Below are 15,650 nucleotides of genomic sequence, written 5' to 3' on the forward strand. Positions count from 1 at the left end.
TGCCAGGTAAAATAAGAGTAAACATGGTGATTTTCTTGCTTTTGTATCTTTTAGTATCTTACACTTATAATTACCAATCTTGTGCTTTAAAATTTAAGTCAAAGCATTATTTTATAAAAAGCAGTTTAAAAAACATTACCCAAAACAGGCCAGAATGAGGAATGTTTCAAGGCTAGAATATTGATGGGTAGGTAAAAGAATGTTTTCCAGGGAACAATCAATCTCTGACTTGACTTTTGTTCTATGAATCTTTCTCAAGAATAGAGAACCACTTAAAGGGAGAATAAAACATGGAAAAAAAAATGCCACAGTTCATATATTCATTGTGTTCTTTTGACTTTTTAATTAAATTTCTAATTCTTTGGGTCTTCACAAGGATATACCTTCTAATAAAGATGAAACTGTAACTCTACTTGGAAATATTTTTAACAGATTATGTATCATAATGAACTAACACAAGGAAAATTTTTTAAAACAGGATTTCTCTTTAAAGCTTAAATGTGAGGCAGGTAGGCATCTGACTTCAAAAGAGATGGAACTCCAGAACATTTTAAGGATATATAAAACTGAATTTTATGTTATATTTTATGTCTGAGACAATTAACCAATACAAATTGATGGCTATGGTTTCTGTACTAATTGTTTTTTCCTGTCTTCCCTTCCTAACACCCAAATTTAACAATTCAATTTTTCCCTTATAATCCTATGGATAAGCATGCCAGAATGTATATGATTTTTATAATTTACTCTATGATTCATAATCTTAAGTGTGTGCATACATTGTATATTATTTAAGACATACTCAATAATAAATAATATCAATTCATGGGACCCAACATCTGTACTCTGACACAAGAAAAAAATACAAGCTGTCACTAATAAAATGAGTTTATTTGATATTAACATTTTCAAAAAACCCCCACATTTGTAATATTACTTTCAACTAGGCCTAAAGATAGCCTTTACAAAGAGATTAAAAATTGTAAAACTGCTTTCTTTTAATTATTAAAGTACATAGATTTAAAAGGTGTTAAAAGAGAAAATGTTAACTCATGGTCAATGTCTAAATAGTTAATATACATTAATCTGCAGGATACTACAAAAAGATTAAATCTTAAAAACATTTAGAGAAAAAGCTATACTTTCCTTCCAGAGAGCTTTATTCTTAAATTATATTTATGAAGAAATACACACTACATACCACAGAAACGATGAACATCTGAAGATTTACCTGACTGCTTTCTAAATGTATCAGCCTACACAGAAGAAAAAGTAGGAAATTGCTTTTCAATACATATTAACTTCTTAATTTTCCTGATAAATTCTTAAAATAAAAATTTAGTTGATTCCAATTAAAATTACACATTACTGATACTTAATATATCTTCTATTATTTTTAACAACACAGAAATTCAATCATTCCAGAAGCACAAACTTATGCCAAATAAAGAAACATTTATCTAACCAATGTTTTACAGAAATATGGAATATTTATTTACATACTTAATAACACTGTAGAAATCTTTGGTGGTGACATATGAATTAAGTTCCCTGAAGACACTTTAATAATTTTGTTCCATCAATCTGTATAGTCAAGTATTTATAATTAGTAATGCTGGCAATATAACTTTCTAGCCAAATCCATATATACATATAGTGAAGTGTGTGGAGGGAATCTTATGCAGGACTAGTTGGGTTTACATAATTAATTACTTAACAATAATGCCTATTTCTGGCTAATTTTTATACTGGAAAAAATACAGTAAACTAAAGAATAGATCAATTCTTACTTCCAAAGAAATTTTGGAAATAGTTAATATTATAGAATAAGTTGAATGTATATATAGTAAAACAAAACACCAGGTCCAATGTCTGGAAAACCTGTTAACAGCTACCAAGCAGCTCCCTAACTAGGCCTGTGCAACATCTGATGTCCATTCACCAAGTGTTGGTGGTAGGAAAGCAAGGCACGGTGGCCTAGGGATAGATTTTACCTCTTTTTAAAGAACAGACTTAAAAGCAGAAGAATGAAAAATGACCTGCTCCACCTTAAAAGAAACAAAAAAATGTATGTTTATTATACAAAGTTCAAAGCAAAGGGCATGGTAACATACATATAAGAGATAAGAAGCATGACTTAAGGAATAGAAGAGAAGGGAAACAAGATAATAGTAAAATGACATCATTATATATTAAATATAACTGGAAATATATCAGAGGAAGCATTGTGAATGTGAAGAGATACAATTAAACAAAAGGGCATGCATTACCTCTTTGAGACTGGTGTCTTTGATTTGACATTTTCTAGAAGTGTAGAGGGAACAAATAATTCCTCTAATTTAGAACAGTATTTATGAGTTTACTAAAATAATAGGTTTAATACTGAGATTAGACTTGAAAAGATAAAATGGTACAAATCCACCCCCACAATTAATGTTTTTGATACAAAGCCCCTTACATGACCTCTTCAGGCAGTTTGAGATGACATTGCCTTTGCATAGGGAAGACAACCAAGGTGTAGCATTTATACTGGTAAATCTAACACTAGTCAATATAAATAAAACTCTCTTCCAAGAATTTATAATCAAAATTCATAGGAATCCTGAACACAAAGAATTTCTAGAAACTAAGAGGCTAAAAATTAGCCAAGGTAAAGGTTAAAATATTCATAGAATTAAACTTTGGGAGAAAAGAAGTTGAATGAATTTTTACTTGGTGTTATATATCAAAAATGTTAGATAATCTAGAAAATATTTTAAGACTTGTGTCAAGAGAAAACTATGAATTATACTAAGGTCCTCCTGAGTAAACATTGTCTTCTCTGCCAACACTTGGAGGAGGTCTTGAATATGTATTGTTAGCTGGCTTCATTTCTTAAAAGGTAGAAAGGTCAAAGATCTCACAAATCTCTTCCACTGTTTTTTTCTTTTGGACAAACAAGAATAACAATCAAGTAAGTTACCTGAAAAAGTACTACTGTACAAATTTAACTACTGATCACTAGAACTATCAACAAGAATATATTTGCTTAGAGTTCATAATGCACAGCCATCAGTGCAACCTAAAAGAGCCTTAAAGGTCAGTCACGCAAAATCTCTTAGATTAAAAAAATATTTTTCTAATGTCTATTTTAATAGCTTTTAATATGGGAGATTAACATCTGTATTTTTCACTGACACCTATCTTCAGAAAATTATCACAGCCAGAAGAGAAGTGACTCAAATCATTCTAGTCAAAGCCAGATTTATACATCAGTAGCACGTGTCAGTGCCAAGCTTGTGAATGAATTGGCTATTGGATAATTTCATGAATCAGAAGAGACCTAAATGCTGTACTGATCTCTGACTCTTTCATAAAAGTTACCACCTTTAAAAGCTGAAAATGTAACCAACGATAACAAAAATGTGCTAAGTTCACCTACCAAGTAGAGCTACATATGGAAACTGGCTATTGTTTGACATAACTTCTTATCTGTACAGAAGATAATTAAAAATAGTTAAAATTAAACAATTACCTATATTTTTATATGATTACAATCTAATGAGTTTAACAAATGAAACCCACAGGAAAAGACACGATGTAATTCAAGGCATAACTTGTCATGTCAGGATGTGACAAGTAACAATAAAGATAGTGTCCTTAAAACTTAAAATAAATGTGCAGTCATAAAATAAGTAAATGAACAAAGTGTGCAAAACTAGTCAGGCTGGAATAAAAGTGCTATGTCGATGCCAAGTTTTCAAATAATTGTTTTGAAAACTTTCAGTTGATGATGGAAAAACTGGAAAATATTAAAAATGTAAAAATTTAAAGAATACATAAATATCCTTTGTCTTCCATTATGCCCTTGTCCTATCACTATTGGCTTAGAGGCCTATTAAATTACTATCCTTATATGATGTCTATAACATAAATGGAGGTAAACGCAATGTCACAAAGGCTAATGTATCTTGAACCATAAAAAGACTCTTTTCAAGTATACTGTGGGTCTATGTTTTATCTTATATTCAGGCACTCAGTGTTGTTGAGGAATTTGAAAACTGGTAATACAAATTCCTATTATTTCTGACATATATATTTATATATGCTTTTCATAACTACTTTTAGTAGTCATATTTGTAGGTAATTGTTGAAGAAATAAAAACTTTAAACTGATTAAAGTAAACCTTATCACTGCCACAATTTAAAGAAATATTTTAATATATAAATCCTGAATATGTAATATTAGAAAAAAAGTCAATGTATTAGAATAATTTGTCTTGGGATTCTTGAAGTGCGTATGACTAAAAATACACCTGTGGTCTCTTCTTCACTTTATATTTTAGTGACCCATACCGCACCTGGAGAGAGAAATGTGTTATTATTATGAATTAGCTGATAACTTTTTGAAATCAGATAGGCTTGTATAGTTCATAATAAAAGTAATAACTTCTAAATTTTTCTGATATAAAGAACCAATTATCCTATCAGTGTGTACTCAAAAGACAGCACTACTTTTATACTCAAAAATGGAGTTGGTCTATGTCGAATTATGTGCTTCAGATTATTATCACTAATAACAAATAAAAACATTAACCATTACTATGTATGCTTTGCTTGATACATGTCAATGAACATTGCTCATAATGACCTGAGGCCATACACTGGAATCCTCAATGCTTTCTGGGCACATAAACAGTATATTTTTGTGGATAAACTTTAACCGTTTAATCCTCTTAAAGGGTTGCTTCAAAGCAAAACTATGCAGTTAATTTTGCTGCTTTCTATGCTTATGCTTATGGCTGGTAATAATAGTCATAACAACCATATGACTTGCCACTTGAGAATATTGTTTTGTGCTGATAGTGGAAGACTAGCAGTTTACCACTTTCTAAATTTCCAGAGATTCTAATACATCGGATCTGAATAAATAATTTTAAACATAACTGCTGCTCTACTATTTTAATCCTTCATGTATAGATCATTAGTATGCTGAATGATAATGCAGGCAGGGAAATCTTTTAATACTAATAATTAGGAAAACAACACTATACTTAACTAACCTCTTTGCGGCCTTTCACGGTTTTCACAGATTTCATGCTTTGCGATCTTCGAAGCCCTTTGTGGGTTAACATCTCATCATCTGAATATGGCCCATCTGCTTCTTCATCAGTTTTCTCATCTCCGTCCTTAAGTGGAATTCCATAACCTAAATGAGTTGTCAAAACCAGCATGCTTTGGTAAAAGGATACAAGTTAGCACTGCCTCTTCGCTCTGTCTGTCTGTAGCTCTCCGCAGGGTATGAATTTGCCTGGTTACTCCTCTCCCCTTCTCATCTGGAATGTGCTCCCTGCCCTTCATCATTAATCTGTGCCTCTTGCACTATTTTAGATGAAGCTCATAACTCATTTCTTCTAGGGAGCTTTCTGTGACCACTCCTATTTTTATTATACATTTTTCAGAATATTAATGATGATTTATTTTTAGTACATTTATTTTGTCCAAAAATTAAAGGATATAAATAGGTATGTAGTGCAAAGTCTCTTCCTGCCCTTTCTCCTTTTCATGAATTCTAAACAACCTAAGCAATTGTTTTAGTCTGTTATTTATACCTTTGATTTTTATTAGGAATTAAGGGACTTCCCCCACCCTTATGTCAAACCTTTTGTGCAGATTGCGAATGTTAGGGGGAACTTAAGGAGTCAAATAAGACCCAAAGGGGTTGGTTGGAATTCTGGGCAAGATTAAGTTCACTGGGGGCAGGTGATGGAGATGTTTAACCAGCACTGTTGCAGCTGCTGAGATAAAACCCAGGTAGACAGGCTGTAGTAATTAGAAACACCACAGGCTATGATGACAGATGTTAGTCAAAGAAAATAGCCAGCATCGGGAAGGTCAGTAGAGCTCCTGTGGGTGTGCTAACGGCTTGCTATGTGTAGCTCCAAAGACTTAACACTGGCCACTGTGCAAAGGTAGTCAGGATGGTTATTGTTAGGAAGTCGGAGAGAATTCTGACACTGGGATCCAGGGACTAGAATACTCCCATTCCTGAAACAGTGGTTCTCAAACTTCTTAGAGTTCATTAGCACAGACTTATTAGCAAATGTTAGAGTCACCCTGAGAACTTACTAATATGCAGATTTCTGGGTCTAGGGTGGGGCCGGGGCTGGGGATCTACACTTCTAACAAGTGATTCTTAGGCTACTGGTCAATGGGCCCACACTTTGAGAACCACTGCTTGGATGGAGTAAGCAAGGGGCCCAAGTTTAAGGCCGCAAGAATACTACATAGGTTGTTGTTATAAAGGGGTGAGGTTACAAGGTTCTATGAAATTTCAAATTCTCCTAGATAAAGATAAGGAGCATAAATACCCAAATCTTCAGGTGAGAAAAAAGGAGTAGGTTTACCAGGCTCAGGAAGGGGCAAGGGATGGACGTCTTGAATGTGAGGAAAAATATATTGAATTAATGTTTATTAATCTGCTTTCCCAGGACATGAATACCCTTCAGACTCACTAAGCCACAAAGAGTTGTTAATAAGCTTCATAGTCTCAGAAACATCTTTAATTGTATATTAAGCAATTACAAAACATTATGCTGCCAGACTTCTAGGCTACAAATTAGGAAGGACTTGGGAGTAGCATCAGTCATAATTTAGGCCAAGATCCTTTGTCTTTCTGCAGCCATTCAAGGAAGCATGTCCAGCAAGCGTGTTCTAGATAGAAGAGACAGCACTTGCAAAACCACTAGAGAGTACGACTGCTTGGAAGAACTGTGAGGAGGCCAGTGTGGCCAGGGGAGGGATGGGGTCAGCTCTCCTGGGAAAATGCTCCTGATGCAACAGTAAGTGGGGAAAAAATGTACATATAGATACAGAGGAAAAACATCAAAATCTCTTGGAAGTGAGCTTTTAGGTGATTTTAAATGTATTCAGTTTTCCTTTTTTTTTTAGTTAGCTGAATTTTTCTTAAAACACTGTATTACTCTATAATTGGGGAGAATAAACCAAAAAAAAAAAATTGCTTCCAGATGATCATTTCTCTGTTGCTGTTGCTGACATAATATACCTGATCCCGATTAAGAAAACTAAGGTAAAACACAGAATGAGGAATCAAGGAAAGAGAAAGAAAGCAGCTATGACTAGAAAGTTCTCTAAGGTCAGATGAAATTTAAGACTGCTCAACAAACACGGTCCTTCCATTTTCAATGCCCTCCTTTACATGATTAGGAGTTGGAATTTTTTTAAAAAGATGATTATATATACATCTTATTCTTTGTTTTCTAATTTCAGTTAAAAAAAGTCTATTATCTTTCTGATTACGGTTTCAGGTAAAGTGATAGATTGATTCATTATTCCACAAATATTTTTGACAATCTACTATGTGTGAAGCAGTTGCTAAATTACAGGGATACAGTGATAAAAAAGACAACTGTCATTTCCTGCTCTGAGAAACTTATAGTCCAATGGGGGTTAACAGACTCTAATGAGCATTGCAATAATATATAAGATGTTGTAAATAAAAGTTAAGGATGAGGTGCTATGGAAGCATATAGTAAACAAATTTAACTCAGCCCTGGGAGTAGGGAGAAGTGGGTTGTGAGAGGACACTTCTTGTAGGAGGTGGTGGCTAAGCTAAATCCTGAAAGGCTCATGATTCTATATAACAAGCACTTGATGAAGTGGGAGGACAAGGCCAGCGCGATAATACTCCACATGCTAGTGAGTTTGGACTTCATAAGGGAGCAATGCTGGGGCCATTGAAGCATTTTAATTAAGCAGAAGGGTGATATGATATGATTTAGGTTCTTAAAGAGATTCTTCTTGCACTTTGGAGAATGAATCAGATGTGGATGAGACTGGAAGCAGGGAGATAATTGCAATATGGCAGGTCAGAAATGATGGAGTCAAAGGAGTGAGGACAGAGAAAATAGCCAAATTTGGGATCTCACAGGAGATGAAATTGACAAGTTTAACTTAGCAACTTACCAAACTAAAGTGTGCATCAAAAAGGAGTTACTCCTACAGTATGGGAGAATATATTCATAAATGACAGATCTGATAAAGGGTTGACATCCAAAGAGCTCACCCATCTCAACAAACAAAAAGCAAATAATCCAATTAAAAAATGGGCAGAGGACCTGAACAGACACTTCTCCAAAGAAGAAATTCAGATGGCCAACAGACACATGAAAAGATGCTCCACATCGCTAGTCATCAGAGAAATGCAAATTAAAACCACAATGAGATATCACCTCACACCAATAAGGATTGCCACCATCCAAAAGACAAACAAGAACAAATGTAGGTGAGGTTGTAGAAAAAGGGGAACTCTCCTACACTGCTGGTGGGAATGTAAATTAGCTCAACCATTGTGGAAAGCAGTATGGAGATTCCTCAAAAAAACTCAAAATAGAAATACCATTTGACCCAGGAACTCCACTTCTAGGAATTTACCCTAAGAATGCAGCAGCCCAGTTTGAAAAAGACAGATGCACCCCTATGTTTATCGCAGCACTGTTTACAATAGCCAAGAAATGGAAGCAACCTAAGTGTCCAACAGTAGATGAATGGATAAAGAATATGTGGTACACATACACAATGGAATATTATTCAGCCATAAGAAGAAAACAAATCCTACCATTTGCAACAACATGGATGGAGCTAGAGGGTATTCTGCTCAGTGAACTAAGCCAGGTGGAGAAAGAAAATTACCAAATGATTTCACTCATCTGTGGAGTATAAGAACAAAGAAAAAAACTGAAGGATCAAAACAGCAGCAGACTCACAGAACCCAAGAATGGACTAACAGTTACCAAAGGGAAAGGGACTGGGGAGGATGGGTGGGAAGGGAGGGATAACGGGGAAAGGGAGAAAGGAGGCATTATGATTAGAATGTATAATGTGGGGGGGCATGGGGAGGGCTGTACAACACAGAGAAGACAAGTAGTGTTTCTACAGCATCTTACTACGCTGATGGACAGTGACTGTAATGGGGCATGTGGGGGGGACTTGGTGATGGGGGGAGCCTAGTAAACATAATGTTCCTCATGTAATTGTAGATTAATGACACCAAAATTAAAAAAAAAACGGAGAGAGGAGTTACATCAAAAGTTTCACTAAAATGTGCATTTTCTATTCTACTTACTCCTAGAAAGGAGTATGTATGAAAATTCTGCTGTGAGTGATAGAAGTAATTAAAGTTGTACCAAGTTTAAGTCTTTGGAGAAGAGGGAAACCTGAGATTACGAGAAGGCCAAATCTGGATCTCAGCAAGTTGGCTGAATGGTTTATGGGTCTGCCCAGCCCAGGCAAGAAGCTGGTACAGTACTGCTGGCATCCTACAAAGGCAATGCTACGGTTGGCTGCTTTATGTCATCAGTTTAGACTGAACAGGCCCTTAGAAGGGTGTGTTCCCTGCACATTCCGGAGGAACAGTGCCTGGGGACCCAAGGCTGATGAGCTTGTGTTGCCAGGTACCCTGGGGCATAAGGCTGCAACTGTTTGGCAAAGTTCCATTACCATTTTAGGAACCTAGCAGATGCTTTTGCAAACTGACATGGTTTTACTGACCACTTAAACAGCTTAGGGTTGGTATCTTTTAAGTTTTCTCTCCTTGTGATAACAATAATAGCAAATGTTAATCAAGTACTTAGCATATACCAGGCACTGTTCTAAGAAGTTTCCATGTATTAATGTAGTAAGTACAGAAGGACAGAAAGTTTGACTTGGAAAGAGCCTTCACTATTGTGACAGAAGGAGCTATGTGAGGAGAAATGAGTAACTTTGCTATCTATTAACTGTGAGATCTCAAGTGAGTTTTGTCCCTCTCCAGGCCCGTTTTCTTATCTGGTTAGGTGATGAGACAGATGAGAGCTGAAGAACAGGTTTCCATGTGAATGCCAACTCTGAGCCACTGGAGCTGTCTGGGGCACTATGTTGAGTGGAATTCTGAGCCAGCAGGGGAAAGTGCCACAAATCATTAGCAATCTCTGCCACCACAGGTATGGGAGCAGAGAGTTGGCATGCCACCTATTTGCCACCTTTGACTAAACATGTCTAAGGTCTCTTCCTACTCAAATTATTTGAATTCATGGCTCCAGTCCTACTGTTTAAGTGTAGCCTCTTTATAAATTAAAAAAAGAAAGAATAATAATTAGCTTAGGAACCCTGGATAGCTAACTTCTGTCACTGAGTATTAGCCCTTGATAAGTAATTTTAATTTAATCTCAAGTCTGTTTATTCATCTACAAAATAAGCATATAATACTTAACCTGCAGTTATCTTAAGGATTAAATAAATATTAAAGCACCTAAAACAAAAAATAAATAAAGTCTCTTTATGTGCTCATACTCAAACTGAATATTGGACCACTTTTAAGTAATGTGAGAGCAGCAGGTTCTTTCCTGAAAAGATATTTCCATTTCTCAAAATGTGGTGTTCTTAAGGGATATGAACATTATGTTCAAGGCATCCAGTTTCTTACAAAAAAGTTTTTGGAGGGAGCTCTTTTTCCCATAGTGACAATATGTAGATTTGAATAACTTCATCAAAGCAGGACTTCCCTTGATCAGCTAACTTCAAAATGCTCAGAGCAGACCCTGATGAGAATTCAAAAGGGACCCACTTTTCCAGCTATTTGGCTTTGCTTGTGTGAATGAACAATTAGAACTTCTGAAGTAAATGTATTGATCACATGAGCTGGTAAGCAGACTTTGCAATGTGAATGAAATTCCCACACTGATGAACTTACCAATTTGTTTTTGTTCTTGGAGAATTTTGGAAGTAAATGAAATGTAAAAGAAAAATTCATGATATAAAATACTGAGTACCTTAATAATTTTGCAAAAGGAAGAGTACTGTTTTGACATAAATGTCAAAACATTTCTGATTTTGAGAAATAGGGTTTTTTTTAGACAGATGCACCCCTATGTTTATCGCTGCACTATTCACAATAGCCAAGATATGGAAGCAACCTAAGTGTCCATCAGTAGATGAATGGATAAAGAAGATGTACATATACACAATGGAATATTACTCAGCCATAAGAAAAAACAAATCCTACCATTTGCAACAACATGGATGGAGCTAGAGGGTATTATGCTCAGTGAAATAAGCCAGGCAGAGAAAGACAAGTACCAAATGATTTCACTCATATGTGGAGTATAAGAACAAAGGAAAACTGAAGGAACAAAACAGCAGCGGAATCACAGAACCCAAGAATGGACTAACAGTTACCAAAGGGAAAGGGACTGGGGAGGATGGGTGGGAAGGGAGGGATAAGAGCAGGGAAAAAGAAAGAGGGCATTACGATTAGCATGTATACTGCGTGGGGGGCACGGGGAGGGCTGTGCAACACAGAGAAGACAAGTAGTGATTTTACAGCATCTTACTACGCAGATGGACAGTGACTGTGAAGGGGTATGTGGGGGGGACTTGGTAAAGGGGGGGAGCCTAGTAAACATAATTTTCTTCATGTAATTGTAGATTAATGATACCAAAAAAAAAAAAAGAAATAGGTTTTTTTAACAAAAATCCTCAAATCCCACTACTTGGAGCTAAACACTACTAACATTTTTAGCAATACCCTTCTAGTCTCTGCTTTATGTATATATATTTGAAAAATAACCTTACATATATTACACCATATCACCTATCTATTGTATCTCTATGGTATAGAATTACAACAGTTTCATTGTTATTGTTTATTCCTTCATAATCTAGATATGTTTTCATGTCAGTAAGTAGGACTAACAGTATTTTCATGGCTAATAAACCATCCTCTTGCTTAACCACTTCTCTTCAGTATTTGGTTTGTTCCAGTATTTTGTTACCATCTACAGTGAGATGAACACTCTTGTACATGCATCTCTGAACACTTGTCTGATTATTTCCTTATGACATTCCATGCTGAGTTAAAGGGAATATATTTTGATAATTATTGCCAGATTGTCACCCAAAAGGATCATTCTACTTTAAACTCTCATAAAAAGTATATGAGAGTGTTTATTTCCCAACATGCTTGCTTGGTGGTTTTAAGATTTATCTACAAATTCTGATACTTTTCTCCCCTTCCCTTAATTCTTAAGGCCTTTTCTCTTGGGACACCAGTTCCTAGAGTCTTCAGCTGCCAGGTAAGAAGTTCAGTGACCCTCAGAGACCATGAAAGGAGAGGTAGAGAGATGCTGGAGAAGCCCCAACTGTTTTAGCCACCAGCTGTTTGACCCTTCCCAGTTCAAACAACAGTCATGTGAGTGAAGAAGGCTTTGAGATTACAACTCTACCCCCAGTTGCTGTCTGACTACAGCTCCATGAGACCCTGAGCAAGAACTGCCCTGCTGAGTTCAGTCACCCTCAGATTCTTGAGCAAAATAACTGACTACGATTTTTTCAAGCCACTGTTTGGGAGTGGTTTGTTTGTTACACAGCAATAGATAACTAGAATAGATAGAGCAGATACAGAACAGATTAAAAAGAGCACTGTTTATTTAAAAAAGGTTTTTTTGCCAATTTGGTGAGCAAAAATTGTCATTTTTACTATTTTATTTACTATCTTTTTGACTATTTGTGAGGCTGAATATTTTTTTCATGTATTAATTGATCAGCTGTATTCTTTGGTAGAATTGACAATAATTAGCTGGCAAGGGTACTTGGATTGTTAAGCTCTGTACCCTTTGCTTGTAACATATAATGAGGATATTTCTTGTGGTTTGTCTTTTTCATGGTTTGTGTTTTTTTCCCCTTATATGGTAGTTTTATGTTTTATGTTATTTTGCCTACATGAAAATCTCTCAAACTCCTTTATGTTTCTTACTTTTGATGTTCTGCTGAAGAAATTTCATCTACCCTAAGAGTATAAAAATATACACAGGAATTTCCTACTATGTTGTTTAATTTCTTACAGTTAAGTCTTAATCCTTTAATAATTTATTTTGACCAAAGGTTTGAAGTAGAAATAGAACTTCATTCCCTTCCCTGCCTTCTAAGTCTAACAGTTACCCTGACACCACTCATTAATCTGCCTTTCTGAAGGCAATTTGAAAGGCTATCTTTATCATTTGATATATTTCCATGTATATCTGGACTTACATCTATCTAGACTATCTATTACTATCTTCTCTTCAACTATTCCTATTCTGGAACCATACTACTTTATTAAAAATATTGCCAAGGGAAAGTTTTGGTTAAATTTTTTCCTTAGAGAAGAAAAGCTCAGATATATGCTATTCTATAGGAAACCCAGAACTTGATCAAATTAACACATATTAAATTTTTAATTTCCTAACTGAAAAGTACCTTTTTTATACTGCTACCACTGACTTCATATTTTTATAAACCTTAAATTACTTTAATTTCATGGTTTCAAATTTAACAAAAAAATGACACAGCAACTTACTATCTTAGAATACTTTAATCAAATCATTTTAAATTTAATAGATTAATTTCAAAAAAATAGTACTATGTATTTTCATATTTATAATACTCTTTCCATCTAAATAATTGGAGTATAATTCTTAATCAGATCTAAGGTATATTTATGAGTAAATTGCTGATAAAGGACTCAGATAACTGGTTCAAATCAGCAAAATATATACAGCAGACCCTATAATCAGAATCAGTATACCTAATATTTAAATGTGTATTAAGAAAATGCCTATATTAGGTACTATTTTACATTATCGATGTATTAAGGATGATAGTTTGAAGTTCAATGCTCCTCATTCTTAAAGACATAACTACCTTAATTAATGGCTAATACTTAATTACTACCTCTGAGATTATAGCCACCAGCTTTGTAAAGTTATTCATTATAGGGAGAACTTAGAAGGAAGTTCACTATTTTTCCTCAGTAAGAAGTGACTGTTATTTTCTAAATTGGTTTTAATTATAAAGAATGATTTTTAATATCCCTCAAAGAAACTTCTACTTGAAAAAAAAAGAAGACCATGTACTGGCACAAGAACAGAGCCACAGACCAGTGGAACAGAATAGAGAGTCCAGACATTAACCCAAACATATATGGTCAATTAATACACGATAAAGGAGCCATTAACATACAATGGGGAAATGACAGTCTCTTCAACAGATGGTGCTGGCAAAACTGGACAGCTACATGTAAGAGAATGAAACTGGTTCACTGTCTAACCCCATACACAAAAGTAAATTCAAAATGGATCAAAGACCTGAATGTAATTCATGAAACCATAAAACTCCTAGAAAAAAACATAGGCAAAAATCTCATGCACATAAACATGAGTGACTTCTTTATAAACATATCTCCCCGGGCAAGGGAAACAAAAGCAAAAATGAACAAGTGGGACTATATCAAGCTCAAAAGCTTCTGTATAGCAAAGGACACCATCAATAGAACAAAAAGGTACCCTACAGTATGGGAGAATATATTCATAAATGAAAGATCTGATAAAGGCTTGACACCCAAAATATATAAGGAGCTCACGCACCTCAAAAAACAAAAAGCAAATAATCCAATTTAAAAATGGGCAGAGGAGCTGAACAGACACTTCTCCAAAGAAGTAATTCAGATGGCCAACAGACACATGAAAAGATGTTCCACATTGCTAGTTATCAGAGAAATGCAAATTAAAACCACAATGAGATATCACCTCACACCAGTAAGGATCACCACCATTCAAAAGACAAACAACACATGTTGGCGAGGTTGTGGAGAAAGGGGAACCCTCTTACACTGCTGGTGGGAATGTAAATTAGCTCAACCATTGTGGAAAGCAGTATGGAGGTTCCTCCAAAAGCTCAAAATAGACATACCATTTGATCCAAGAATTCCACTCCTAGGAATTTACCCTAAGAATGCAGCATACCAGTTTGAAAAAAGACAGATGCACCCCTATGTTTATTGCAGCACTATTTACAATAGCCAAGAAATGGAAGCAACCTAAGTGTCCATCACTAGATGAATGGATAAAGAAGATGTGGTACATATACACAATGGAATATTATTCAGCCATAAGAAAAAAACAGATCCTATCATTTGCAACAACATGGATGGAGCTAGAGGGTATTATGCTCAGTGAAATAAGCCAGGCAGAGAAAGACAAGTATCAAATGATTTCACTCATATGTGGAGTATAAGAATAAAGAAAAAAGCTGAAGGAATAAAACAGCAGCAGACTCACAGAACCCAAGAATGGACTAACAGTTACCAAAGGGAAAGGGACTAGGGAGGATGGGTGGGAAGGGAGGGATAAGGGTGGGTAAAAAGAAAGGGGGTATTATGATTAGCATGTATAATTAGCATGTTGGGGGGCATGGGGAGGGCTGTGCAACACAGTGAAGACAAGTAGTGATTCTACAACATCTTACTATGCTGATGGACAGTGACTGTAATGGGGTGTGTGGGGAGGACTTGGTGAAGATGGGAGCTTCATAAACATAATGTTCTTCATGTAATTATAGATTAATGAGATAACAAACAAACAAACAAACAAACAAAAAAGACCATGTATCCTTGTATGTATGGACTTAATAATACATTAAGAAATGTCCTAAAGATCTTAGTTCTCAGCTAAGCCTTGAACTAAAACTTTCTTATATGTCATACAAAGGACTAAGGAACTATGTTTTTATTTATGTGTATGTCTCTAAGATCACAATAATGTATTAACATTTTAAAACATATCAATTATGATATGCTC

General features: G+C 35.2%; 1 protein-coding gene across 2 annotated transcripts in view; it reads right to left on the bottom strand.

Annotated features, from left to right (window-relative positions):
* Positions 1-870: 870 nt before the first annotated feature.
* REEP3 (receptor accessory protein 3) overlaps positions 871-15,650 on the bottom strand; it is a 100,012-nt gene continuing 85,232 nt past the window's right edge. For both annotated transcript variants that reach the window (XM_037003020.2, XM_073240989.1), the window contains exons 7-8: positions 5,043-5,188; positions 871-4,340 (exon numbers count right to left, since the gene is read on the bottom strand). In XM_037003020.2, coding sequence (XP_036858915.1) covers positions 4,284-4,340; positions 5,043-5,188 — 203 coding nt within the window. In that variant the 3' untranslated portion in view covers positions 871-4,283. The remainder of the gene's footprint in view (positions 4,341-5,042; positions 5,189-15,650) is intronic.

This window comes from Manis javanica, chromosome 7 (assembly GCF_040802235.1).
Source record: "Manis javanica isolate MJ-LG chromosome 7, MJ_LKY, whole genome shotgun sequence".
NCBI classification, from domain to species: domain Eukaryota; kingdom Metazoa; phylum Chordata; class Mammalia; order Pholidota; family Manidae; genus Manis; species Manis javanica.